Source organism: Cucurbita pepo, chromosome 2 (genome assembly GCF_057944985.1).
Source record: "Cucurbita pepo subsp. pepo isolate OVF chromosome 2, ASM5794498v1, whole genome shotgun sequence".
NCBI classification, from domain to species: Eukaryota; Viridiplantae; Streptophyta; class Magnoliopsida; order Cucurbitales; family Cucurbitaceae; genus Cucurbita; species Cucurbita pepo.
Window position 1 is genome coordinate 6,387,236 of NC_141799.1, and position 24,004 is coordinate 6,411,239.

General features: G+C 37.2%; 3 protein-coding genes and 1 long non-coding RNA gene across 6 annotated transcripts; 1 reads left to right on the forward strand and 3 right to left on the reverse strand.

The window, feature by feature from the left end:
* Positions 1–1,643: 1,643 nt before the first annotated feature.
* LOC111789177 (factor of DNA methylation 1) lies at positions 1,644–5,844 on the reverse strand. Its single transcript, XM_023669839.2, has 7 exons — positions 5,687–5,844; positions 4,183–5,074; positions 3,675–3,856; positions 3,407–3,496; positions 3,048–3,335; positions 2,700–2,915; positions 1,644–2,165 (listed from the first exon to the last, which is right to left on the reverse strand). Exons 2-7 carry the CDS (start codon positions 5,072–5,074, stop codon positions 1,935–1,937), a joined length of 1,899 nt encoding a protein of 632 aa, XP_023525607.2. The 5' UTR covers positions 5,687–5,844; the 3' UTR covers positions 1,644–1,934.
* A 7,583-nt stretch (positions 5,845–13,427) lies between these two features.
* Positions 13,428–15,202, forward strand: LOC147793427 (uncharacterized). The gene is made up of 4 exons (XR_015420050.1): positions 13,428–13,784; positions 13,972–14,027; positions 14,434–14,470; positions 14,996–15,202. It is a non-coding gene; the product is annotated as an uncharacterized LOC147793427 (long non-coding RNA).
* Positions 15,203–18,040: 2,838 nt separating this feature from the next.
* On the reverse strand, positions 18,041–21,866 carry LOC111788967 (abscisic acid 8'-hydroxylase 3). Of its 2 annotated transcripts, XM_087121800.1 has the most exons (9): positions 21,727–21,866; positions 20,331–20,484; positions 19,769–20,087; positions 19,529–19,681; positions 19,115–19,378; positions 18,949–19,032; positions 18,798–18,876; positions 18,494–18,719; positions 18,041–18,326 (listed from the first exon to the last, which is right to left on the reverse strand). In XM_087121800.1, the coding sequence occupies exons 1-9, from the start codon at positions 21,749–21,751 to the stop codon at positions 18,233–18,235; spliced, it is 1,398 nt and encodes a 465-aa protein (XP_086977926.1). In that variant the 5' UTR covers positions 21,752–21,866; the 3' UTR covers positions 18,041–18,232. The 2 variants fall into 2 exon arrangements, with proteins under 2 accessions (XP_086977926.1, XP_023525337.2); XM_023669569.2 differs by lacking the exon at positions 21,727–21,866 and having other exon boundaries at positions 20,331–20,738.
* Positions 20,344–23,456, reverse strand: LOC111786667 (transcription factor VIP1). Of its 2 annotated transcripts, XM_087121801.1 has the most exons (5): positions 22,617–23,456; positions 22,351–22,483; positions 22,134–22,218; positions 21,727–21,997; positions 20,344–20,484 (listed from the first exon to the last, which is right to left on the reverse strand). In XM_087121801.1, exons 1-4 carry the CDS (start codon positions 23,192–23,194, stop codon positions 21,732–21,734), a joined length of 1,062 nt encoding a protein of 353 aa, XP_086977927.1. In that variant the 5' UTR covers positions 23,195–23,456; the 3' UTR covers positions 20,344–20,484; positions 21,727–21,731. The 2 variants fall into 2 exon arrangements, with proteins under 2 accessions (XP_086977927.1, XP_023522668.2); XM_023666900.2 differs by lacking the exon at positions 20,344–20,484 and having other exon boundaries at positions 21,446–21,997; positions 22,617–23,453.
* Between the last annotated feature and the right edge of the window lie 548 nt (positions 23,457–24,004).

Consider the following 24,004-nt stretch of genomic DNA (forward strand, 5'->3'; position numbering starts at 1 on the left):
AATTTAAAACTTTTCTTTAAACGCATGCATTTATAGTTAAATTTAACCAACAATTCAATGACCCACCCACAAAAACACGACATAGGTAGTTCATAATATCAAACAGGTACAAGACACGGATCTAACCCAAAACTCCATAGTCCTAGTTCATGTGTGTCTCTACCTCATAATATCAAACCGCTCCATCATGTCTCATTTAAAAAATTTATATTATTAATAGCTCATAATTCATTACTAAGTTGTATGGATCTTAGTTCATTCATTCAATATCTTATTCTCGTTCATTCGTAGGCTACATCCTAACTTTACTCATTCTTCCTAAGCCTTCAATTTTTCTAAAGTTTTTTAAGTCTCCTAGTTAGTCGTTTTCTGCTACTCTTTTATTATCATCATCATCATCATAGTTCTAGGTTCTGAGGTACAACCTTGGTATTAGTCTCGTAGGGTTCATGCATGCTAAGGCTCAATCAACTTTAAATAGAATTGTAGACCTTTGTCGTTCCTGACAGGTTTAATAAAGGACAACTACGGGCAAACTTTCTAATAATTTCCACATAGCACAAATCATATGTCATAAAATATCGCATACCAGTTTTTTAGTTATTCGACCCCTAACAATCGAGTCAGGTTTACAATTAGGAGCTAGTTGGCGAACCTCTAATCGTCCCCCATATAAACTCACATGAATGAACAATAATCATAAGTCTAAAGGACAACCAACTCCAAGGTACAACTGTAAACCCCCTGTTGCTCGTGACGGACTCACTACAGGAAAGCTAACTGACAAACTTACTAGTAGTAGTCCTCACAAATTACCATCCATAAATTCATAAGTCAGTTCTATAGCTATCTGAACTCTTGACAATAGCATCAGGTTCACAATTAAGGGCTAGTTGGTGCACTCTTAATTGTTCCCATATAACAGCTAAAATTATACACATAAACTAAAGACATAGCATGACGACCTAACATGGATACATAGTCTTAATCTCATATCCAAATTAGTTCATAGTTTAGTTTGTACTCTTTAAGTGAACATCATAACATAACATGTATAATTCTCCGCTCCTCCCATGCTCAAATCTTAATATAACTTTCGTATAACGTGTTTTGTATCATGCTAAAGACACTTTTAGTTTCGTTCAAATCAAAGCTCAACAATTTATTTTCTTGATAACAGTGTACCATAACGTTTAACGTGCTCTTACATACATCAAACCAACTCATTTCATGCTCAAATTTCTACGACATATTTTTTTATATCATATTTCCATGCATACTAAGAACATGACTAAATTCAAGAGTCTGAGGTGCCACTTACTTGGAAAGCATGTCATTTTTTATTCGGGTTTGCATATCTTAATGGAGTTTCACAAACCACTTTGTATACCATATCATTTCTATTTAGCCCCTAATATATACGCCATGAATTTTGTCGATGAATTGTTGAAATGGTAATAGAGCTATTAGATTTCACGAGTCGAAGAACATCCAAATCGATAATTCACAAGACATAAGATGTCAAGAGTAGAGGTCGATATTTCACATGATCATGATATGATACCGATTTTCTTGTTCTTTTTTTCTTTAGATTTTCTTCACTGGATCACCTGGCATGAAGTCCTTACCTCTGGACTAAATACTACAAACAAAAGTGAATGTCATGCAGTTATATAAATTTATAAACTCAATAACAATCAGCACATAACCATATCCAAGGCGCTACATGAATGTCTAGCACATTGATAAAACCTTAACCAAACGAACGTCTCGACCTTTTCGATCCCATAGTTAATGAGATTAGCCGAAGTACTTAAAAATTAACCCAAACAAAAGATTATGTGAGGAAATTTTTAAAAAATTGGGTTTCAACAGTAAAAAAGATGGGATAACACCTTCCTCAAGCATTCTCTTTTGCTTCAGGGACCTTCCTCTCATGTTCTCTTTCGCTTCAGTGACTTGATACTCTTAACAATATAGCTGACCACCTCCTTCAAAGTAGCTTTCCTTCCTTCCTTAAAGTTCCATAGTTCGGGTACGGAGTAACGACCACTTGGATTATATTCATTCATCTCTTTCAGGGCAGTAACGACAGCGTTGTATATCTCGTCGCCCCATTCCTGCTTCAGACCTTTCAGTTTCTCATCGTCTTCATCAATATTCTCCTGCCATGCATCATATAGTTCATAATATAATTTTCAACCAGTCAATCCAGAAAAAAAAAAAAAAAAAAAAAAAAAAAGACCATCAATTAGAGATCTGTAGCTTCACAGTACTGTTTGTTTTTGTACCATGTGGATAATGTCCAAGTCTATTTGGCATGTTTTCATGACAAGTACCCAGGTAAAGGCAAGATTCACAATAAAATAGCTATAGATGGATAGAAAGACCATAGACTAGAGACTAGAAGAAAACATCCATTTAAAAAAAAGGATGATTGCAGGCAGAAACCTTGAAAGCCCACTTTAGTGGAATCGTGCATTCGTGCATTAAGCGAAGTATGCGAAAGTATGGTGGTTTCGTCTTGAATACGCTCGAGAAGGGAGGTAATCCCAACCTCAAGTTATTCTTTCAATACAATTTCCCAAAGGTTTACAAGCTCCTATGACCAGTTTTGAGGCACTATTAAAGAAATATGGGTCACTCCTCAAACAATTTAAATGTACAAAAAGGATGATGAGAAAGACATATTCAGGTACCTGGGAATCCCCATCAATAGTAACAACTTTAAATGGATGCCAATTTGGATCAGTCAAACTATCCTGCCACAAGGAACATAAAGTGGAGGCTTGCACCATTGCCTCATCAGGAGAAAATTTCTGTTTGCAAGTGTTTTGGAATGGTTTAATATCAATATCTCCCATTCTCTTTATTCCAATATTAGGACGGCCATTTGATGATTGATCTTGCAATCCCTACACAGCAAAATCATTGGTTAATGAGAAAAGAGTACACGATGTCTAGATTGTATCTCTTTTTTCTATTAGGAATAAGTTGGAGCATCGAGAGAGAATCATAATTAATAGAAGGGATGCACGAGATCATACAGTTATTAATTCTTTGCGGGCGTCTTGTAATTCATCGTTGCTTTCACGCTCCTTGGCAACAAGTGTTCGATATAGCTCCTGTAAATCGTTCAAATCCTCAACCTTTTGATTCAAATCATCATCCATTTCTTTCATCTTCTGTTGTACTCCTACATCATCTTGATCCTCAAGATGCTTCATAACCTGCAGTTTCCCTTTCAGTTCTTGAATTTCCATTTCCAGCTTCTGCTTGGCATCCAGCTGCTTTTCCAACTGCAGAATCTTGCTTAAAGCTTCTTCTTTCTCTCTCTGGATGAAAAAAAATATTGAATCATTGCTTTTTAACGAGAAAATAAAGCGGAAATTAACAATGAACAAACCTTCTGCTCTTCAACAAGGCGTAAAACATTTTCGTCAGCTCTTCTCTGTTCCAAAGAAGCCAACTGGAGCGAATTGTTCCTCATATCATTCTAGAACAAGAAAAATTAAAAATGATTGTAAACCACATCTCTGATAGTAAAACATACATAAGTTCGAGCTATTAGCTTAATGCTTACTAAGCCCCAGATCGTCTTAAGCATGAGAGAACATTGTATGAAACATGAACAATAACAGGGTAAAGATGTGAACCAGGAGGCCTCATATCACCTTTTTCTTCTCTTCATCGTGTTTTTGTCTCTCAAGTTCAGTCAATGCTTCACGTTTGTTCAATTGCTTACTCCAGGAGTCAAGTTTCTTTTTCTTAGTCTCCAACTCTTGGTGCAGTTTTTCTTGTTCTTCTAATATTCTTCGAACATTATCTCGTGCAAGTCTCTGTGTCTTTCTGGTTTCTGAACCGAATAAGACAAATCATAAACAACAAATGGCACAGTATCAGAGTTATGCAACATAAATAGACACATGGTGACCTCTTTGCAAATCTCTTTGCCCTAGGGAAATCATAAATGCTAAACAAATACAATCATCATCTTTATGGGAGGAGGTTTAGAAGCCATTTCAATACGAACTTGAAGTTATGTAACTGAACATTCGATCATATTTTCATTTGCATAGTTTGGTTGTGAATATAATAGTACACTTGAGTAAAATATAGTAGAACATGAGGAAACTAAACACTCATGCATATATCCCCCGCACACAAACAAAAAAGAACAACCTTCAACAAAAGCATGGTGAAGCTGGTCTTTCTCTTCAAGCATCCTACTTAAAGACATTGTCTTCTCATTGTACTTGTATTGTAGTTCATCCAGATTTTTATTAGTCAAATCAATTTCATGTGTAAGATTCTCCACAACAGTATTCCTACTTTGAGTTGCCTCGTTCACAATGTCTGAGACGGTTCTCAATTTCCCTCTCTGCCGAAGAAACTCGCCTATAGGCTCATTTAAGTTATAATCGTCGGCGCGTGCACACCAACCATAAATTTCCAAGCTGGAGTTTGTTTTGGTTTTCCAATTCTTTTTACTATGATTGTTGGTCTCAAACAATTTTTCGAAGTCCGTTGCATTCACAAAACCATTCCAATCATTATTGAATTCAACTACAGCTTGAGCATGGGATTCCTTCTCATTCCAAAAAGTATAAACATCTAAAGGCCTATATTTAGCAAACTTTTGTCTCCAATACCCTGAATCGCAGACCGACTTTCTGTCCTCCCCTACTGATATATTGACTATGACTCCCATCCAAGGCCATACATAAAGCTCCTTTTCTGAATCTCGACTGATAGGAGCTGGTGGAGTTGGACGCCGTATTTGGTCCGCTTCAGAAGCTAGCTCATTCTCTAGATATTTTGCTAAAGCAAGATGGTTCGCCTTCTGTCTAGCATTCCTGTTCTTAGAGCCTTTACTCACTCCAGAAGCATGCTGGAGTAAATCCTTATATTTGTAGTCCTGTTTTTTCTTCCCCATACAGAACGGACATCTAAGAATTCCATTTGCTGTTTTCACAACTAGTTTTCCAGTCCTCAGCTGTTCATATGGTTTGTCCGCATAATCATTTATCTCTGAGTCACTGAAATCTGACTCTTCTTCACTGCTGTAGTCCATCTAAAAAATTACATTGAGAATAATTAAACAAGAACTGCAGAATGATACATCATTAACTATTGAACATTCAAGAATCCAAAGCAATCTATCATGAAATATCCATATAAATGTCACACATATACAACAAAAACTTGGTAATAGCACAATAAGCTAAGGAAATCAACCAGAAACCAACCACTACTACACAAAAGCTTGTTGACCAACAACTGATGACATTATAAAAGGTCCTCCCAAATAAAAGAACCCAAAAAACAAGGAAAAGAAAAGAACCCCATGAAACTTTAAGCGCTGAATTTCAATATAAAACCCCTCGCAGCTTGTATGGAGACTAGTAAAGGAATATAGAAAAGGACTTCGACAGTGAAATCCTTTGGCAGGTTGATTTAAGGTTTTTCAGTACAATGTTCACTAAGGAGTGGGGAAAAGACTGGATCAACATCTGGAATCAACCATAAGGACTCAAATACTTCACATCGCCTCGAAACTGAGTTACAGAATCAAGCAACATTGAGAAATAGAATTTGTAATAATGCATACAAAATCCCTAAACTGGGTGGAAAGAAAATGTTAAAACAACAACAAATATTGAATGAATTTCAAAGGAGGACTTACTTTTCCTCTTGATTACACAAGATTTTTGAAAGCGAAAGAGAGAGGAGTGTTGTTTGTTCTTCGCGGTGGTACCGGAGAGAGTGGAAAAGACGAGCAAAATGTCACAGGCTAATTAACTCTGGTTTGACGCGGAATAGTGACGAGCAAAGTAAGGTGAACACAAATGTCGGGTTTTTTTTTTTTTTAATTTTTTTTTTAATTTTATTTATTTATTATATATTTTTTATAAAGTGGTCTAGAGTAGTAGAATAAACATCGCTTTAAAATCATTATTATTATTATTATTTTTATATTCCCCTCTAAAATAAATATTAAAAAATACATTATTAATGGATCTGGTTGGATGAAGGTTCTACCCCGGCTAATTTAGAAAATGATCATAGATTTATATTCAACGAATAATATCTTCATTGGTACGAGGAATTTTTGGGGAAGCCGATAGTACAGTCCCACTCAAAGTGGACGATATCATATCATTGTGAAGAGTTGTTTATGTAACCGATCTAATTATTTAAAAAATTAATTTTTAAGTGTTTTAAAAATATAAACTTAAATTAACATAATCCATTGCAAATTTAACATAATTTAGATTACAACAATTTTTTAAAAAAATATAGAAATATGCAAACCAATAATTACAATTAATCATTATATACGGATAATATATAATTGTTAAAATGATATGTGTAACTACAAGTTTGATCCTTGAATTTTCAACTTTACGTTTATTTGATTTTTGAATTTGAAGACTCATTTACTTACCGTGAATCAAAATGGATGTTATTAACTTGTGTTTATTAAGAATTGTCTAGAATAAAAATAAGATATGACATCATGCAGGGGTACATGAATGAAATGAAGACTAGACTATATTTGAATTAGAGTGATCCGGATAGAATGACTAAAGAGAAAGTTGTCTTCCTTTTTGATGGCTCAAACATAGAACCTCTAAAAGTGAAGTGTGCTTTGCTTTGAGCAATTCTATGTTGGATAATCTCTTGAGAATTTTTTTAATACATGTGAGTGAAGACAAAACATGTTGGGAAAGACTCATGTTGGTTTGTGGGAATAGCCTTTACTATTAGAAGCGAGAATAAGCAACATGGGACTCATGTTGGTCTTTGGGAATAGTCTTCACCCTTGGAAGCAAGGAGTAAGTAAGGACTCATGTTGATCTCTGGGGATTGTGTTCATTCTTAGAAGCGAAGAGTAAGTAATGTGATCATGTTGTAGGAGAATGTCGGGCTGATCTTTGAATGGGAAAAAGAGTGGACCTGGAGAAAAAAGAGGGGTAAAGGTTGAAACCGAGGTGATATAAACCAAGAGACATCAATCATACAATATACTTCAATGAAGATGTGAAGAAAAGGTTGTCAAAATTATCAAAAGATATTTCAATTCATTCTATATTGAAGTATATTGTATGATTGATGTCTCTTGGTTTATATCACGAGGGTTCAGCCCTAGATTCAAATTTGCAATTGGAGAAGATTGAATGAAGACGATCTTCATTATTGCTATTCAAGGATGGAGTGGAGGAGTATGTGAGCCTGTCCGTTGTTAGGTCAACGTTCTAACCAATTGAGCTAAGTAACTTGGCTTTGAAAATTTTGGCTCCTTCACAATGATATACCACCTGTAGATTAACCAAGCTCTGATACCACTTGATGACTTTTAAATAAGGAAATCGGTGAGAGGAAATTGGAGGAAAAACAGTCTAAGAAAGGAGGAAAAGCAGTCTAAAAAAATTTGTTGGAAATCGGTGAGAGGAAATGTTGACCGAGGAAAAAACCGTCTAAGAAAATTTGTTGGAAGAAGAATGAAAACAGAAAGAGTAAGAAAATAACATAGAGAATGAAGGAAAGCTTGGCAAGTACTTGATTTCTTCTCCTTTGCCTTCAATTTTGTCGCCTCCTCCACCAATTGGGGAGTTGGTCAATAATTTATATTACTCCCACCTGCAGAAGCATGATTTTGTTTTAGGTTTTGGGATTAATCGTTGTTAAGGTTAAACAGTCATTCAATTGTAGCATAGGTCGAGGAAAAGTCTTGAACTCTTTGTTCGTTGAGTTTAGTTTTTGCCTGACTTTAGCCTGTCCACAAAATAAAAGAACTTGTCCTTCTTGGACATGTCACGAGTATCCAACTATTTAACATAGTCTCATATATTCTCAGTATGCATCAGCTCCCTTAACTTTCTCCTTGCTATTATCTCGACATTCTCTAGCTTTATAGTACATCGGGCATCTTGGATGTCCATCTACTTGGATCTTCACCACAACTTTGTATCATCAGCTAGATGCATTATGACCAATGTGATCTTTGCCTCTTATGCCACTGCGTCTTGAAAGTACTCTTTAAGATCAAAGATAAAATTCTTCAAAGTCTTAGTGTCTCGAGCCCCACAGAAGAGCATAAGCTCCAAGACCTTCACCTTATTAAATTGAACCATACCCCCAATTGGAGATTGGTTTCCTACCGCTCTTACTGTGAAGTTTAGTTTGGCGCTTAGATTCGTTAATCCAAGTTTGTCCATATTTTCAAAAAGAATGGTGGTGCAACGAACCGCTCTTCGACACATCAAATCACGAATCGCCACGTGGAGTCAATGGTAAAAAGTCATACAACTTTACCGTTTATAAAACAGGGGATGAAAGAAAAATTAAAATTTCGAAATATGCATTCAAAAACCCAAAATAATTAAAAAAAAAAAAAAAAACACAACTATGTCACATAAAAAACAGTTTAGAAAATATCATGAGTTTACAAAAATAAACATCAAAATGATACTAAAAACGACGTGGAAAGAGAGGACTTGATCTAAGGGTCCCTCTTGCCGCCGCACATTTCCGCCACTGACACTAGTCTACACTTCACCTGAAAAATAGAGACAACATGGAATGAATATAAAAATACTCAACAAGCAACCTACTTGTAGGACTTAATCCTTTACACAGAATCTTAGGCTATGTGCTCGAAACTCTCTCTAACAAAAGCCTGCTGTGGTCTCAAGAGAGACTCTATATTTACTTGTTGATATGAATTCTCCATACCTATCTACCTACTAAGCTCAAACCGGTGGATTTTCTCTAGTAGTGCTGGGTAACACCTACCTATTCCTAATATCAGTAACTACATGTCATGACACCCATTTTAGGCTGGAACAGTAACTACCTACTCGTGCACCCTTAATGTGTTAGAATAGTAAACTACCTGTCTTACACCATCGTAAGGTTCAGAGCAGTAAAATTACCTGTCTTAGGAACAGTAACTACCTGTTACTTAGCCTTTTCTAGCTAGAACAGTAAACTACCCGCCTCTACGCCCTTCCGAGTTGGGTCAGTGAAAAGGCTATGACTCTCCCCACTAGCCACCCCTTATTTTGTACTATAGTAGTATACTCCGTATGGCTACTAATATCCTCTATGAGTGACAACTATTCAAACGTAACAAGTAGACTCTAACCTAGGGGTTGCAACCTTCCCATTCTTACGAGGTACTTGATCAACCCATGGAGACTACAAATACGTAACCAGTAGCTCATAGTCTATGAATTTCATAATTCACATTCTCTAGCACACAACGATAGTCCAACTCACAATTCGGTAATAGTGGGCTATCCAAACCCTAAATCAATGTATATTAAAGAATTAAGGCATACAACATGCTCTAATTAAGTAATAATAATCAACCTAACATATTAGGAAACATATAAGTCCAATAATCTATCATAGATTACATGTTCATATATGTGGAAGCTATATATCGATAACTATATTCAAGGGGTAAACCATTCACATCGCGTCTAATTTTTATACTATATTGAATGGATTATTTCATCTTACACACTCGAACACTTAAAACTCACGAATGATGGTACCAAGTTCCTTTTCCATAGGGTTGGAAGTCAAATTATACATCTCTTTTAAATTCATGATATTTCTACAACAACAAACGATCTAACACCCTATCTTCCTCTATAAGTATATATCCATCCAATCCCAAAATTTATCGACCAAGAAGAAACAAAAACACCAACAAAATTTCCTCTATATCCAATGAGTCTCCTCACAAACAGTCAATGGCTACTTCAACAAGACAGCCAAAGAGAAACAAAACAAAACCCAAACGACAAATCCCATCAACCTTTTACCCTCAACCTAAGCCCCAACAATGACAATGATTTGGAAGAACTCAACCTCATTGACATCTTTGGTCATGCTTGTAAAGAAGAAGCAGCTGAGCCTAGAGTTTTCTCTTGCAATTATTGCCAAAGGAAGTTTTTTAGCTCACAAGCTCTTGGTGGCCACCAAAATGCTCATAGTCGAGAGAGAAAGCTGGCTAAAGCAGGTTTTGAAGACCCTTTCCATGGATCCTATAGATCATCCTTTGGAGTTCAAACAAATTCTATGGTGCATCGCAAGTTTTATAGGAAGCATGGAAGAGGGGAACTAGTTCGTGGGAGTTTTCGATCATGGCGCGGCGGTTGGAAGGCGTCTGTAGTCGACGTTGGGTCGTGGCATGAACAATATTCGAAGAGTAATAAACGTAATGAATCACTCGAGCTAGAGTGTCTAGATTTGTCTCTTAAGCTGTGAAAAATGTGGTTTTTGGAATTGATTTATGCATACTCAATAGGTTTTGTTATAACCATTAATAATCAAGCCTCATAAGAAGTTGCTATCAACTCACCTTGTTCGATTACTCGATCATCTATGTGGGATGCCTTAAAATGATGGCTAGAAGGTCTCAATATTTAGGCTAAAAATTGTCTTTTGCCGCAAGAGACATCATACAAAGAAACTTAATCCCCCGGCATGCAAAATGGACATCAAACTCCACAATGGTATGATATTGTCCACTTTGAGCATAAGCACTCGTCACTTTTCTTTGGACTTCCCCAAAAGGCCTGACACCAATAAAGAGAGTATTCTTTGATTAGAAACCCATGATCATTCCCAAAATTAACCATGTGAGACTTTCATCATCCAACACCTCCCCTCGAATAAAGCATGTCTTCCCTTAATCGGGGCTCGACTCCTTTTCTTTTGGAGTCTTTTGTTCGACATTTGAGGATTTACCAATCTATTGGCACGACTAAGTTTAGGACATGACTTTGATACCATGTTAGATGAACAGAACTCTCCACAATAGTATGATATTGTCTACTTTGAGCAGAAAATTGAAACAAACATTTAATGATTAGGTTCGATAATTCCAACAACTAGAAATGATGACTACCAAAGCTATGGGTTGAAAATATGACAAAAGGTCCCTATAGCTGTGGTGCATAAATCAATCATTTTCCATGACAAAATTGATGCTAAATCATTTGATTATTCGTAAGACGTAAAATTAAGTTTTTGGAAGGTCAATCAATTTATGGGTGAAAATTTGAAGTGTTGCAATATCCAAGTGACATACTTTTTTAATGCTTCTCTTGTTTTTGCAGGAAGACATTAATACTGAACCTTTCTTGAGGTATCAATTTCAAATGAATTGGTTGTCCATTTAGTGGGTGTCATACTTCCATGCCCTCCACCATTTTTACCTTAAAATACTCGCACCCTTTCCACATTGCCTCATGCCTAAGAAACACATCATGTTTAACAAATGATATGGCTATCAAACTCATGAGTAGGTGAAGATTTCAAGTGCTGGTTTCTTTAACGATAAGGGTTTCAAAAAAAAAAAAAAAAAAAAAACCATTAAATCTCGCCGGAAATTGCGAGATTTCTAGTGAGGCATGCCTTGCCAACAAGGGCGTATTAATCTTGAGTCCCATGTTAAACCCTAGCCACCTTAGTAGCCGTCTTTTCTTTTTGAGCCACTGTCATACCTGTGAAGGAGGAGACGAAAGGTTTAGGTGAGGAATCGAAAACGTCTTGAGACTTCAGACTTTTGTGAGTCCTTAGATAGGAGCAAACCGGCGCTAGGGTACGTCGGGCAAGGAGGGACAGACGCGCCACCAGAGACAGACAGACGGACGACGACCATTCCACTGGCGACAGTAATCGAGTTCTTTGATTAGGGTTGTTGAGGCTTTCGGGCGAGGAAGACGAAGCGGAGGCCACAGGTTGACCCTTCGGCACTCTGCGAGTTCGTCTCGGTCAGCGCACAGGCCGCACCTCGCGGGCCGAGCTCGGACACCACCATTGGGCCTCGTTCCCTTTCGGCCCAACCCAAAGACTCATCCAGGAACCCTGCGCCATCAGTGTCCTTTGCAGCCCATCGGTTTCGACGTTGTCGGCGGCTTCGTTGCACTTGCGGCTTGGCGGCGCGACATACGTATAATATACCAATTCCTAGGTTTTTGACCAACCATTCCCACCTTTGTTTCAACCATCTGAGGTCAGTATAACTTCATTTTGGTAAAACAGTTTGCGATAGGGACGTACCTGTTGGGTTTTATGTCCTAAAACTCATAGTTTGTAAACAAAAAACATATTCTATTTTCAATAAAGTTATTATTGTTCTTTATTCAGTAAAGATTGTTATTGAATAAAGTGAACTTTACGATCATTAATCTAAATCCAATAAACTAAGAACACTCTAGCTATAGTATGATTACTTGAACAATATGTAGAGAAATAAGAGTGGATCAAGTTCAAGTATATAGTCAAAATGATCTATAGTATAAGGATAAAGCTAAGTACCTTATTCTGGGGACACTATGGATGCGGCCCACTTTTGTATATGATATAAACAATGTGATCACTAAATTGTACATGTGGAGACATGTGAGTGGGGGCGTCCTATGCAATGAGTATTGCATAAGATCGGACCATGAAGAAAACCACTCTCACTTTATAATGTCGTTTACTGTTGAGACTGATTTTCTTTTCATTCGATAACCTAGGTAACTCGGTTTTAATCCTGAGCTAACCATGAACTCTTGTTTGTTCAGAATTATCCCTAGATTTGCACGGGTGAGAGTGGCTCTAGTTCGTAGACTCAATAAGCCTCCCATTTCAGGGGTAAGACTGGGTGAATGGCTGGGGACGTGGGGTGCAAGACGGAATTCATTCCTACCCACTTTTAGGGATAGAAGAGAGGTAGTTCCCTTAAGCACTGACTCCAGGTTTTGAACAAGGGGCCCCACCCTCTCATTAGCCTGAGAGGGATTCGGTTTACTGGTTGGACCACAAACCAATTGTTCATTAGAGGATCAGTGAGACATAAGGAACAAGAAGTAACTTTAGGGGTAAAACGGTAAATTGACACAGCTCTAGTTACGAACAATCTGTGAAGGATCGACTTACTAATCATGGTTATATTAAATGGACAGAAATATATCTATAGTGAGGGGAGTGCAACTACTAGGCTATAGTGGAGTGTCCTAGTAGTTAACAAATGTTGGTTAACAAGGTTAATGAGTTTAACCGGTTAATCTTGGATCGTTGGAGCCCATGATCTATAGGTCCATTAGGTCCCTCTGCTAGCTCATATTGGACTAAATCATAGAACAGTGTAACGAGTGAGTTCGAAGTGTTCGAATTCAAATTAGGAAATATGCGCTACATATATACTATATATTTAACCGCATTTTTATTTTATTTACGAATTAAACAAAAAGAGAGAATCTGAGATATTTAAATATCTTAATCAATTATGTGTCGGAATAGATTGGGATTAATCATTTAATGTTACCTTAATTTGAAATTCATTATTCAAATTAATTGTTGAATTAAAATTAAGAAAGTCAAAATGTTGACTTCATTTAATGGAAAAATCCATGTTAGTGGAATTTTGAGGTGTCAAAATTTGGTTTAACCAAACTTGCATGTTTGCCAAATAAACCCCACAAGTTTGAGTGGAATTTTGAGTGTCAAAATTTGGTGAACTCAAATTTGCATGAACATGCAAACATGACTCTTTAAATAGAGTGATCATGGTACATGGAAGGTCTTCTTCTTCTTGGTGAAAAACCTTGAGAAAAACCTCTCACAAACACTCTCTTCACATATACAAAATCCCTCCCAAGTTTAGTCACTCACCGGATTCCACAATCCCGTTTTAAGGCTGGAAGATAGTGGAGAAGACACTAGTGGTGGTTCGAAACCGGTTCGTGAGGAAAAAGGAGTTTGAACTACAAAAAGTTAGTATCTAAACTCAAAAGTTTTAATACTTATGAACATGCTAGTTATTTACTATAATTGATGTTCTAAAAGTGCCTAAGATCCAAATTGCTTCCGCATGTGTTATATTAACACCATCAGTACCTTGGTAGCTAAGCATAAGAACTAGTTGTGAAATGACTCTAAGTGTATCATGTGATTTTATAGGAGGTAGTTAAGTGCCGGAGTTAGCGTTGTGAGTGACTTCGGCCAAGGCCAAGGAGGTAAGTAACCTTACTATTACTATTGGCGTGAGTTATGTATGTATGTTGGTGCGTGCCCTGTGGCCCTTGCATGCACCATGTATGTTGTTGATGTATGCTAGGCTAGATGTTCCTTGCAGTGAAATGTTTGTTCCTTGCAGTGAAATGCTATGTATGTCATGTTTATGTATGTGATTCTTGCAGTGAAATGCCATGTATGTCATGTTTATGTATGTGATTCTTGCAGTGAAATGCTATGTATGCCATGTTTATGTATATGACGTTTGTGACACGGTTGCTACCCTGTATGTATGAGCTTGATTGACATGTCGTGATTGTAATGAGAACCCCGCATGCCATGAATGAGACGACTAGTATGCTATGATATGCTTGCTCGATATTGACCCAGTTATGTTATGTAATGTAGTGAGGGGATGGAACGTTGTATGTATAATGCCATGAAGGTAAACCTTAAGAACCTCAAGCACGCAATGATTATGTACCGGGGCACTCCCCGTTATGCTACTGATGGTATGGACGTGTATATTCGATATTGTGTTCGCCACGATATCATGCAGGTCCTCCTTTGTCCGTGGCGTTCGGTATTGTATGTCATACATACCCGACCAAGCTAGGCCCAGGGAGTTCGCTTGCGAGCTCACCTGGTGGGCCCACAGTCACACGCGTGGGCCATGTGATATGAACCAAGAGACTGGTTCATATCACCATGTGTGGGAAAGTACCATGCATCTACCCTGCCCGGACAAAGCAAGGGCCTAAGGCCATGGGAAGGAATGGAAGACAGACCCCTCTCTCAGTTTCTTTCTTTTAACACTTGTGCTCATGTAGGTGTATTATGTGCGACATGTATGTGTATTGTGTGCGACTGCTTGTATCCTGATGAATGATTATATGCTTAACCCCAACAGTGGGGCGACTTACTAGGTATTTTATATAATACTCAAGTCACGTGCTACCCATATTTTCAGGTAAGGGCAAGGCTCTCATGTACGGCTGACGGTGGATGCTGTGAAGGCCATGGAAATCTTGAGGAGATTTTGTAATGTCGTAGGTGCCTTGTTAGATTCTTTTGAGTTCTTAGTTATTGCAATTGTTTCCTCTATTTCTATGTTGATTATTTTCTAGGCTAGGCTGTCGTTATTGATTTCCCCAAGTATGAACGGCTTATAATAATGAACGCATTGTCGTTATTGAGACTGTCTTACGTGAACTCTTGTTTTATTGATTATGCAAGTATAAGGTAACGTCGCTAATTAGGTTAGAAAAAATTAGGGACGTTACAGTTTCAATCCCAAAGATACAATTTTATATCTAGTGAACCTATTAATTTAAACATACCTAATCAATGTAGGTGGGTATGCTAAATTTAATTTATTTAGATGGCCTCAATTGAAAATAAAAATTTAGAAACAAGAAATTTATTGAATAATTATAATTATATAATTTCAAATAAAAACATTTTGAATAATTTTTTTACACATAACATTCATGACATGACATGCAGGTACCAATTTTATGCAGGTAATAGCAATTTTATTTTAAAAGAAAAAGTAGGATTCTTACACAATTCACTAAATAAAAATAACTTTGGAATCAGCTAAACTTTTTTGTTATTTTAGGTTGATTTTCTTTTAAGTTCAACTCTAACGACCCTTCATTTCTACGTACTTATATAGTAGTTTCTAACATCTCATGCTCATCTATAATGTGGAAATTTAACTCTTACATGAACATCATTTAAAATGTAAATTTCGAAAAATGATTAAAACTTCTTTTTTGAAAAATACCGTCATGGTTTTACAAAATACTGAAATTTAGAGAAAATAAAAACAAATACAAAATATTTAAAATAATGAAATGCAAAAGAAGCTATTCTAACTCAAGACTAGGAATTTAAATATGAGTCTACCCTATACACATGCCATAGTCTCTGCTCGCGATGTCGCCGTCCTTCGTACAAGTGTGTGTTGCCTTTACCTAAAAAATGATGTGGCACACAGCCTGAGTATTTCAAAGAATACTCAGTAAGTGGCCCCACGTAGGGGGCTATGCAAATGCAAACACATGCAATCATGATTTAGGGATCTGTCTCTAATCATCTTAGGGGTGGTCTCCAGTCTCGGACAAATTGGATGTGTAGTACTTCCCTACACACGACTCACACGTGAGAGTGTGAATCCCCAGGGCGCTCGCACACCCCCTTGGACCCTCTCGTCAAGTTAATCTATAACGACGTTTAGACGTCAGCGGAACCCCATAGTGTCATGCGCCTCATGAACACTCTCATCTGTGGGCATTTGCACTCATGCACATTCGCACTCATCATCATACTGTGCGTGTCCGCACTCATCATCTCTAGGGGAAGTAACCCTATGCTTATGAACATACAATATGCATGAGGTCCCTCTAAAACCATCATAATGTCTCTTCTGACATAACCCTCTAGTCTCATCTCTTTGATACTCTAGGTAACGCATACTCGTGGATATTTATATTAATATCATTTTTATACTCTTAGGGTTGTGTCCTATGTCGATCTAACGACATGATGCAATATGACACTTATCATCACTAGCATGTTCAATATGGAAAACATCATCATATTAAGGTAAACATCACACAATCATCATACTCATCATATTTCCATAAAGTGCATCAAGCATACCAAGTACGTCATTCATATAATATCATCGCATCATTAGCTAACGTTATTAAGTCATCATATAACAACATCACATTATCATCTAACATCATCACGTCATCACATAACATTATCACATCATCATATAACATCATCACATCATCATCTAACGTCGACACGTCATCACATAACATTAGCACATCGTCATATAACAACATCACATCATGATATAACATCACCGCATCACTATCTAACAACATCAAATCATCATACAACATCAACACATCATCATCTAACATCATCACATCATCACATAAAATAAAGCATAAATAACACGTGCAAGAGCCACTGGACACGTGTCATCATACATAAGAAAAGTCTTTCGATCGAGCAGATAGTAAGACCACTTACCTGATTAGCTTAGACTGGTATCACCAATTTATCAAGTTCAGTTTTGTTCTTTGTATCCAAGCCAACCTATATGAACCATGAAATTGATTTTGCTCCCCATATCTTCCCTTTTCCTTTTCTTGTGGCTCCCTTTTTCTGTATTTACTTTGTTATATATATATTTATTATTATTATTATTATTATTTATTCTCTTTAATTATATATATACCCTTTTATCTCTCCCTTCAATTCTTCTCCTTTTTTCTTATTTTTTTCTTCTCTATTTAATTATGTGATCCGACAGATATTTAATGGTTAATTAAAATCTAAATAATTGGGTAACAGGAGAGGAGATCTGACTCTAATTAATTAGATAAAAAATTTTGATTTTCTTTTTCTTTCTCAAAAATATATATATATTTTTAATTATATACTTTTAGCCATTTTCAAACGAGTTTGGATAATTAATTAGATAAAAAAATTTGATTTTCTTTTTCTTTCTCAAAAATATATATATATTTTTATTATATACTTTTAGCCATTTTCAAACCAGTTTGGATATTTAAAATCTAAATAATTGAAAGAGAGATCTCAGATAACTTTTTTCTTTGTTTCTTTCTCTGATTTTTCTCTTCCTGATAAATATGCCATTTTTGAAAAATCTATCTAGTCTACTCCAAGTGGCTCGCTCGATATCTTTTCTTTGTTTCTTTCTCCAATTTTTCTCTTCCCAAAATCGGCAGCCATTTTTTTCCTTTTTATTCATTTCCCCGAGGGGTTTGGGAGAGATATTTGGAGAAAGGTGGAGAGACCTTTTTTTTTCATTATTATTATTTATTTATTTAAAATTTTCCTATCATTACATCAACCATGGCAAAAATGAAAATCAAATTATTAACTTTAGAATAATAAATTGGTCGATTATTTTAGAATTATTAATAAATTTAAGGTGAGATGTTTATTTTCAAACAAAAATAAAACAAAAGGAAAAACAAATTTTATTTTTTACAAGCTAAAAGAGCATGTCAACTCCACATGTAATATACAAATAAGATAGATTAAGAGGGCAGCAGTTCATATATACCATAAATATTACACAATATCCCTTTTCCTCTACCCTCTTCTCTCATTCTTATTCTTCAGAACCGCTCACCAAACGGCAGACAAGAACCTCTCACACCGCCTCCACTCTAATTGGGTACTTGTTCTTAGGCATCCTCACCAAAGTTGGCTGCACTGAATCATCCTCCTTCTCCAAACATCTCCATCTGTTCATTATCATTAAAACTCATAGCTTATATCATCATAAACTCGACTGATGTGTCTACTTAGTCTCTAAACTCATGCAAATGTGTTAGACGATCGTAAACAAGATGTGTGATGATACGATAAATGAACAACGAACGTGTACTAGAGTATCACGCACAAATCTGACCTGTATTTGCAGACAAGGTGATGGATGAACACTGAAATTTCGAGCTTTGCCAAGTTGATTCCAGGGCACATTCTTGGTCCACTGCCAAATCCAAGAAAGCTGAAAGGCCTCAATGGTGCCTCAAATCTTGATGGATCAAACTTGTTGGGTTCAGGAAAAACAGTAGCATCATGATGAATTGAAACAACATCCAAGTTTACAGACCACCCTTTCTTGATCTTGTATCCTACAAAGCATAGATACTTATAATTACAGAACAAACCAAACAGACAAATTCTTGGTGGCTTCTGAATCGAGAGATTACCTCCAATTTCGAAGTCCTGAGCTGCTTTTCTTGAATACCATGGTAGAATTGTTGCTCTCCTCAGAGTTTCACTGAGCACCTGAGTTTTTTTACAGTCAATATTTTGGTATTGAAGTTCATATTCACCATTCAATTAGTTTGATACACATACTTTGGCAGTGTAAGGTAAGTTGTTAACATCAGCCCATGACAGATTTTCTCCCTTCCTATGTTCTTGAATCTGTTGGTGTTCAAGCTGCAAATTCAAGAAAAATCAATTCTGGATTGACCCATTTGATACAGTAAAAAATTCTAATTGCAAAGGAAGATGTTTTTACTCTCAATTGTTCCAAAACATGAGGATTTTCTCCAAGAAATTTGATCAGCCAAGTGAGAGCTGCAGTTGTAGTATCATGTCCAGCAATCAGCAGAGTTAGTATATTGTCCTTCAACTGTTCATCAGTGAGTTTTTCTTCATCACTTCCTCCTCCTGTTTTGTTGTGTTTGATTATCAGTGAGTCCAAGAAATCCTGTCGGCAAATTTCTCCGCTGCGTCGCTTTTCAATGATTGAATCTAACATCTCGAACATTCGTTTACGTGCCTGAAAACAGCTTGAATGTACTCAGAAGATTCAAGTTCTATAACCAAATCCTGAAAACAGATAAAAAAAAAAAAAAAATGCATATACCATAACCTATTCGTTTAAGCTTTTGAGTTTCGTGTTAGCTAAATGAAAAGTAAACGTTATTACCTTCATACCACGATAGAAAGCGGTTCCGGGAATGTTAAGAGGCAAAGATGAAAAACAAGAAGAGATTATCTTGAAATTGTCTCTAAACTTCTCTTGTTCCTCTCCTTTAGGCTCCAAGCTCATGATCATGTTACCAATAACTTTAAGAGTGAACTACAAAAACAAGAAGACTTATATTATGTTATGTCATGTCATATCATACACCCACCCAACCCTCTCTTTTGAAGTGAGGAACTCAACTGTGGAAGCCTCATCAAGAACAAAAATTGTTCTTCCAGACCATTCATCTAGAGTTTCAATTGCTAAATTGTTGATGAACTGAAAGTATTTCCTTAAGCCATCCATGGAGAGTGGTTCTCCGATCAGCCGTCGCAGCCTCTTGTGGGCTTCACCATTGGTCTGAAGCAAGCTGCTTCGGCCGAGGACTTGCTGGCCAGTGTAGAACAGGTTCAAGCTCACCATACCATCCTTCCCTGTCAATAAAATCTTCGCCGCATTGCTCCCCGTCATGAACACCATCAATCTCCCGAGCACGCTCGTCTTGAAAACCTTTCCAAACCTAAGGACATATTTGCATATGATCTGAGAATTGAATAACTATAATCACTAAGGCCATGTTTAAAAGTATTTTTCCCTCAAAAACATCAAGTTTGGTAGGAACATATGGTACTTTATTTTACTTTCATAAATGAAAACTGTATGCAAATAGCCAAAATCACTCCCAAACATAGCTTAAGAACGATCAAAGAAACCCGAGCTTTCGATGGACAAATAATCGAAGAAGAAGAAGAAGTTTCGGTACCTCTTCTGCCTGTTGATCATGAAGCTGCAAATACCAGCAGGGCTACCAAACTCTGATATAAACGAGAAGCTTTCACCAACAATAGGCCAACCCAAGTTCCCAGGAATGTCCTCCATTGCCTTTTTCCAACCCCATGAACGCACAAGCAAGAAAGCTGATAACACAAACAAGAACAGAAGAACAAACATCAGCAGAAAATTTAGAGGCATTATAACTATTTGAGCCTATCTCTCTCTCTACTTTCAGTTTGCCTCATAACATAATCTCCTGAACCATTTAAAACTGCAGGAAGTGGCTTTGTAAATGACGTTAAAGCTGTAGCTTTTGATGTGTATAGGCTTTGCTACTGACGACAACTTGTACTCATCCATACACACAACCGAATCTTGTTCAAGCTTTGGATATAATTAAAGGCTATAATCCAATTGTTTTGATTTATTTGGTGGCTGCCGGTTGAAGAATCTTGCCCTTCCAATGAGAGGCCAAAATGGAACTAGATGCCAAAGCTGTTGGGTGGAATTCAACCGACTTTGGTTATTGTCGTGTGAGATCACACATCGGTTGGGGAGGAAAATGAAGCATTCTTTATAAGGGTGTGGAAACCTTTCTATAGCTGACACATTTTAAAAACCTTGAGAAGAAGCTAGACCGGGAAAGTCCAAAGAAAACAATATCGGCTAGCGGTGGGCTTGGGTTGTTAAAAATGGTATCAGAGCTAGACACTGATTGATATACCAACGAAGAAGCTAAGGACGCTAGGCTCCGAAGGGGGTGAATTTGGGGGGTCCCACATCGATTGGAGAAGAGAACGAGTGGCAGCAAGGACGCTAGGCCCCAAAAATGAGTGGATTTGTGAGATCACACATCGGTCGATGAGGAGACAAAACATTCTTTACAAGGGTGTGGAAACTTCTCCCGAGTCAGTGCTTTTTAAAAACCTTGAGGGAAAGTTCAAAAGGAAAAGCCCAAAGAGGACAAATATCTACTAGCGATGGGCTTATACAGTGACATGTCTACTTGTTCAAGAAACCAGAAATGCATAGCACAAAAGTACACCCTTTTTGTTAAACATTCAATTCAGTTTCTATTTCTGGTAAAAATTCAGTAGTCACTACTTTTTATATGAAATAATCAAGTCATCATTAAATCAACAACTCAATGAGTTTATTCTTCATACAGAAACCAAGCAACAGCAGAATCATAAGATGATGCTACAGTTACAGTCATAATCCACTTATACCTCAAGCTATTCTACTAAAACAACACATCTGTAACAGCTATAGATGACCAACTTCTCATGCATATAAGAAATATATGAATCATGTACAAGAAAATGATTGTAAAACCATAACCCATCACCCTCTTTTTCTAGATAATATTACATGTACATACATACATCTTCTAAGGTTTTGCTTGGCCATCGGGATTGCGACCGAGAAGCTGGGACGAGTTCATCCATTTTGGATCTGGTTGCTGCAGGTTTGTGGCCAAGCAGGGTGACGGCTGCTGTTGACCCTGCTGAGCGTGGGAGCTACTAAAATGGTGTACAGGCGGTCGAGATGATGGATATTGAGGGGGTCGGTTGAAAGGATTTCCATTGATCAATGGAACCTGGCCTGCTGCTATTCTAAGCCGTTGAACTTCTTCCTTCAAAGCTTCACTCAGATCTGTGAACAACCGAAAAATAAACATAAATCTTCTCCTGTTTTGATTTTTTTTTTTTTTTTTTTTTTTTTTTTTTTTGCCTGTTTAGTACAATTTTTATGCAGTGAAGTGCATTTAAAGAACTTGTAACATGCATACCATCCCGGAGTTGTGCTTGCTGATCCATAGCCTGTAACCGAAGTTTGAGTTCCTTATTTTCCACGGCTAATTCAGTAGTCTCTCTCTGCATAACATGAAATTGTCTCATCAAAGCATAACAGGCGAACAAAGATACTAACCTGGCCTGCTGCTATTGATCTACTTTCTAAACACTTCATACCAAAGCCAAATGGGTTTTAAGCAATTGAATTCATACCTGTAGCATTGTCACCTGAGCAGACAGAGTGGTAGCTTCAGATTGCAGAGTCTGAACCTTCCTCTCCAATTCATTAGTGTACCGTACCTTCCTCTCTTTCGAACGAGCTGCAGATTGTCTATTGGCAAGAATCCTGAATTCCATATCCAAATCCAGTTCAGAAGTTCCAAAATCAGTCAAATATCACATAAATATTCAACACAGAAGTTTCAAGTTTCATGTTCCAATTCAATCGAAGAGATAAAATGAACATGGGTGTTGTTGACCTTTTTGCTCTTTTCGGATGAATTAGGGCTAACTCCGCAAGTCTTTCCGGGTCCATTGCCTTCTTCACTCCATCGATCATTAGGGTTGAATCGGCCTCAAACGACGACGAAGAACCATCCATGGACAAGCTATGTCGATGACGAACTTGCCGCTGTTCACTCGCCGGAGTTTTCCTCCCCAATGAATCGATCGATCCACCGTCACCGCCGAGGTCCAGATTCTTGAAGAAATCAGAATCCACCGACAAGCTGCGCAAGTGCCCGCCGAATGACCCAGAGTTAATCGGCTCCGGCTTAGGGTGAACGGCGTCGTTAGATAACTTGGAATTAGACGACGAATCGACGGCCATGGCAGTGCCGCCGGGAGTAGGAGAAGAAGGGGAAGAGAGAATCGAGAGGTCGAGCTCTAAAGGATCGAAGAAGAGAAGCTCATCGAGGTTAGGGAAGCGGAAGGAAGTGTCGGAGAGGGAGCGGCGGTGGTAGGAACCACGGTGGGGATTCTCTGGCATCTGTTCGATGTCCATCGCCGCCGCTGGCTGCGGTGGTTTGGACGCCGAGAAATTAGTATCCATCAGCATAATCTTTGCGGTGGTGGTGGTCGAAGTTGCAACGATCAAGAGATTTATCAACAGGGGTAATCTAATGGATGGTATCTTTTGATAATTGGAATTTGAGAAGAACAATTAGGAATCAAATTAAGTAGATTGTGTTGTTGAAGGAAAAAAAACACAAAATAAGTGATTGTAAAATTGTGAAATCGATGCTGCCATAAAATCAACAAACAAACAAGAACAAAAAAGATCATGGGAAATTGAAATTGGTGAATGGTGAGTAGCAATTTTCTTCTTTTCAGAAAATTGATTTTTGTGCATTATCTGTTGAAACTGTACTTACTCAATACTTGCATTTCAATGTGAAGTCCAATCTAGGAACATTGGACCAAAGCAAGCTTAAGACCACCAAACCAAATTGAGCCTGAAATTGTAAGTAAACTTACTCTTGGAATGTTACAATCTAGGTTGGATAAATTGATTCGATGCTTGAATATCACGTAACATGTGGTCTATTTATGTGTTATTGCATATGACATTCTAATGGATTGTTGTGATGCATGTACTTCTTGATTGTTAATTCATGTTTGCTATATTAATACGATCACGTTATGCCCTCTGAGACATGATGATGTACCATGTATGATAAGTATGAATGAAATACCATGAATATGTATGTATCATAGAAATTTTTTGTTATAATAAGTAAAGAAGTATTATGTGTATCATCTCATTGAATCTTGGTTCTTAATGCGGGATCTCATGCATGTTGTATGTCACACGAGTATGGATTATTTTTTTAGTATGGTACATACGAACGCGTACACCATAGTATTA

Bases quoted from the DNA above. Each gene is read 5' to 3' on its own strand.
- LOC111789177 (XM_023669839.2), bottom strand. From the start codon at position 5,074: ATGGACTACAGCAGTGAAGAAGAGTCAGATTTCAGTGACTCAGAGATA. The intron at 3,336-3,406 runs GTTTGTTCATTG...TTTTTCATCCAG, and splicing joins GCCTTGTTGAAGAGCAGAAG to AGAGAGAAAGAAGAAGCTTT. The intron at 2,166-2,699 runs GTACCTGAATAT...GATGCATGGCAG, and splicing joins CTATTGATGGGGATTCCCAG to GAGAATATTGATGAAGACGA.
- LOC111788967 (XM_023669569.2), bottom strand. From the start codon at position 20,539: ATGCCTCTAAATTTTCTGCTGATGTTTGTTCTTCTGTTCTTGTTTGTG. The intron at 19,682-19,768 runs GTTGAGTTCCTC...TTGTTTTTGTAG, and splicing joins TTCTTGATGAGGCTTCCACA to TTCACTCTTAAAGTTATTGG. The intron at 18,720-18,797 runs GTAATCTCTCGA...TATGCTTTGTAG, and splicing joins TCAGGACTTCGAAATTGGAG to GATACAAGATCAAGAAAGGG.
- LOC111786667 (XM_087121801.1), bottom strand. From the start codon at position 23,194: ATGCTGATGGATACTAATTTCTCGGCGTCCAAACCACCGCAGCCAGCG. The intron at 22,484-22,616 runs GTCAACAACACC...TATGGAATTCAG, and splicing joins CATCCGAAAAGAGCAAAAAG to GATTCTTGCCAATAGACAAT. The intron at 21,998-22,133 runs GTATGCATGTTA...GGTTGTTCACAG, and splicing joins GCAAGCACAACTCCGGGATG to ATCTGAGTGAAGCTTTGAAG.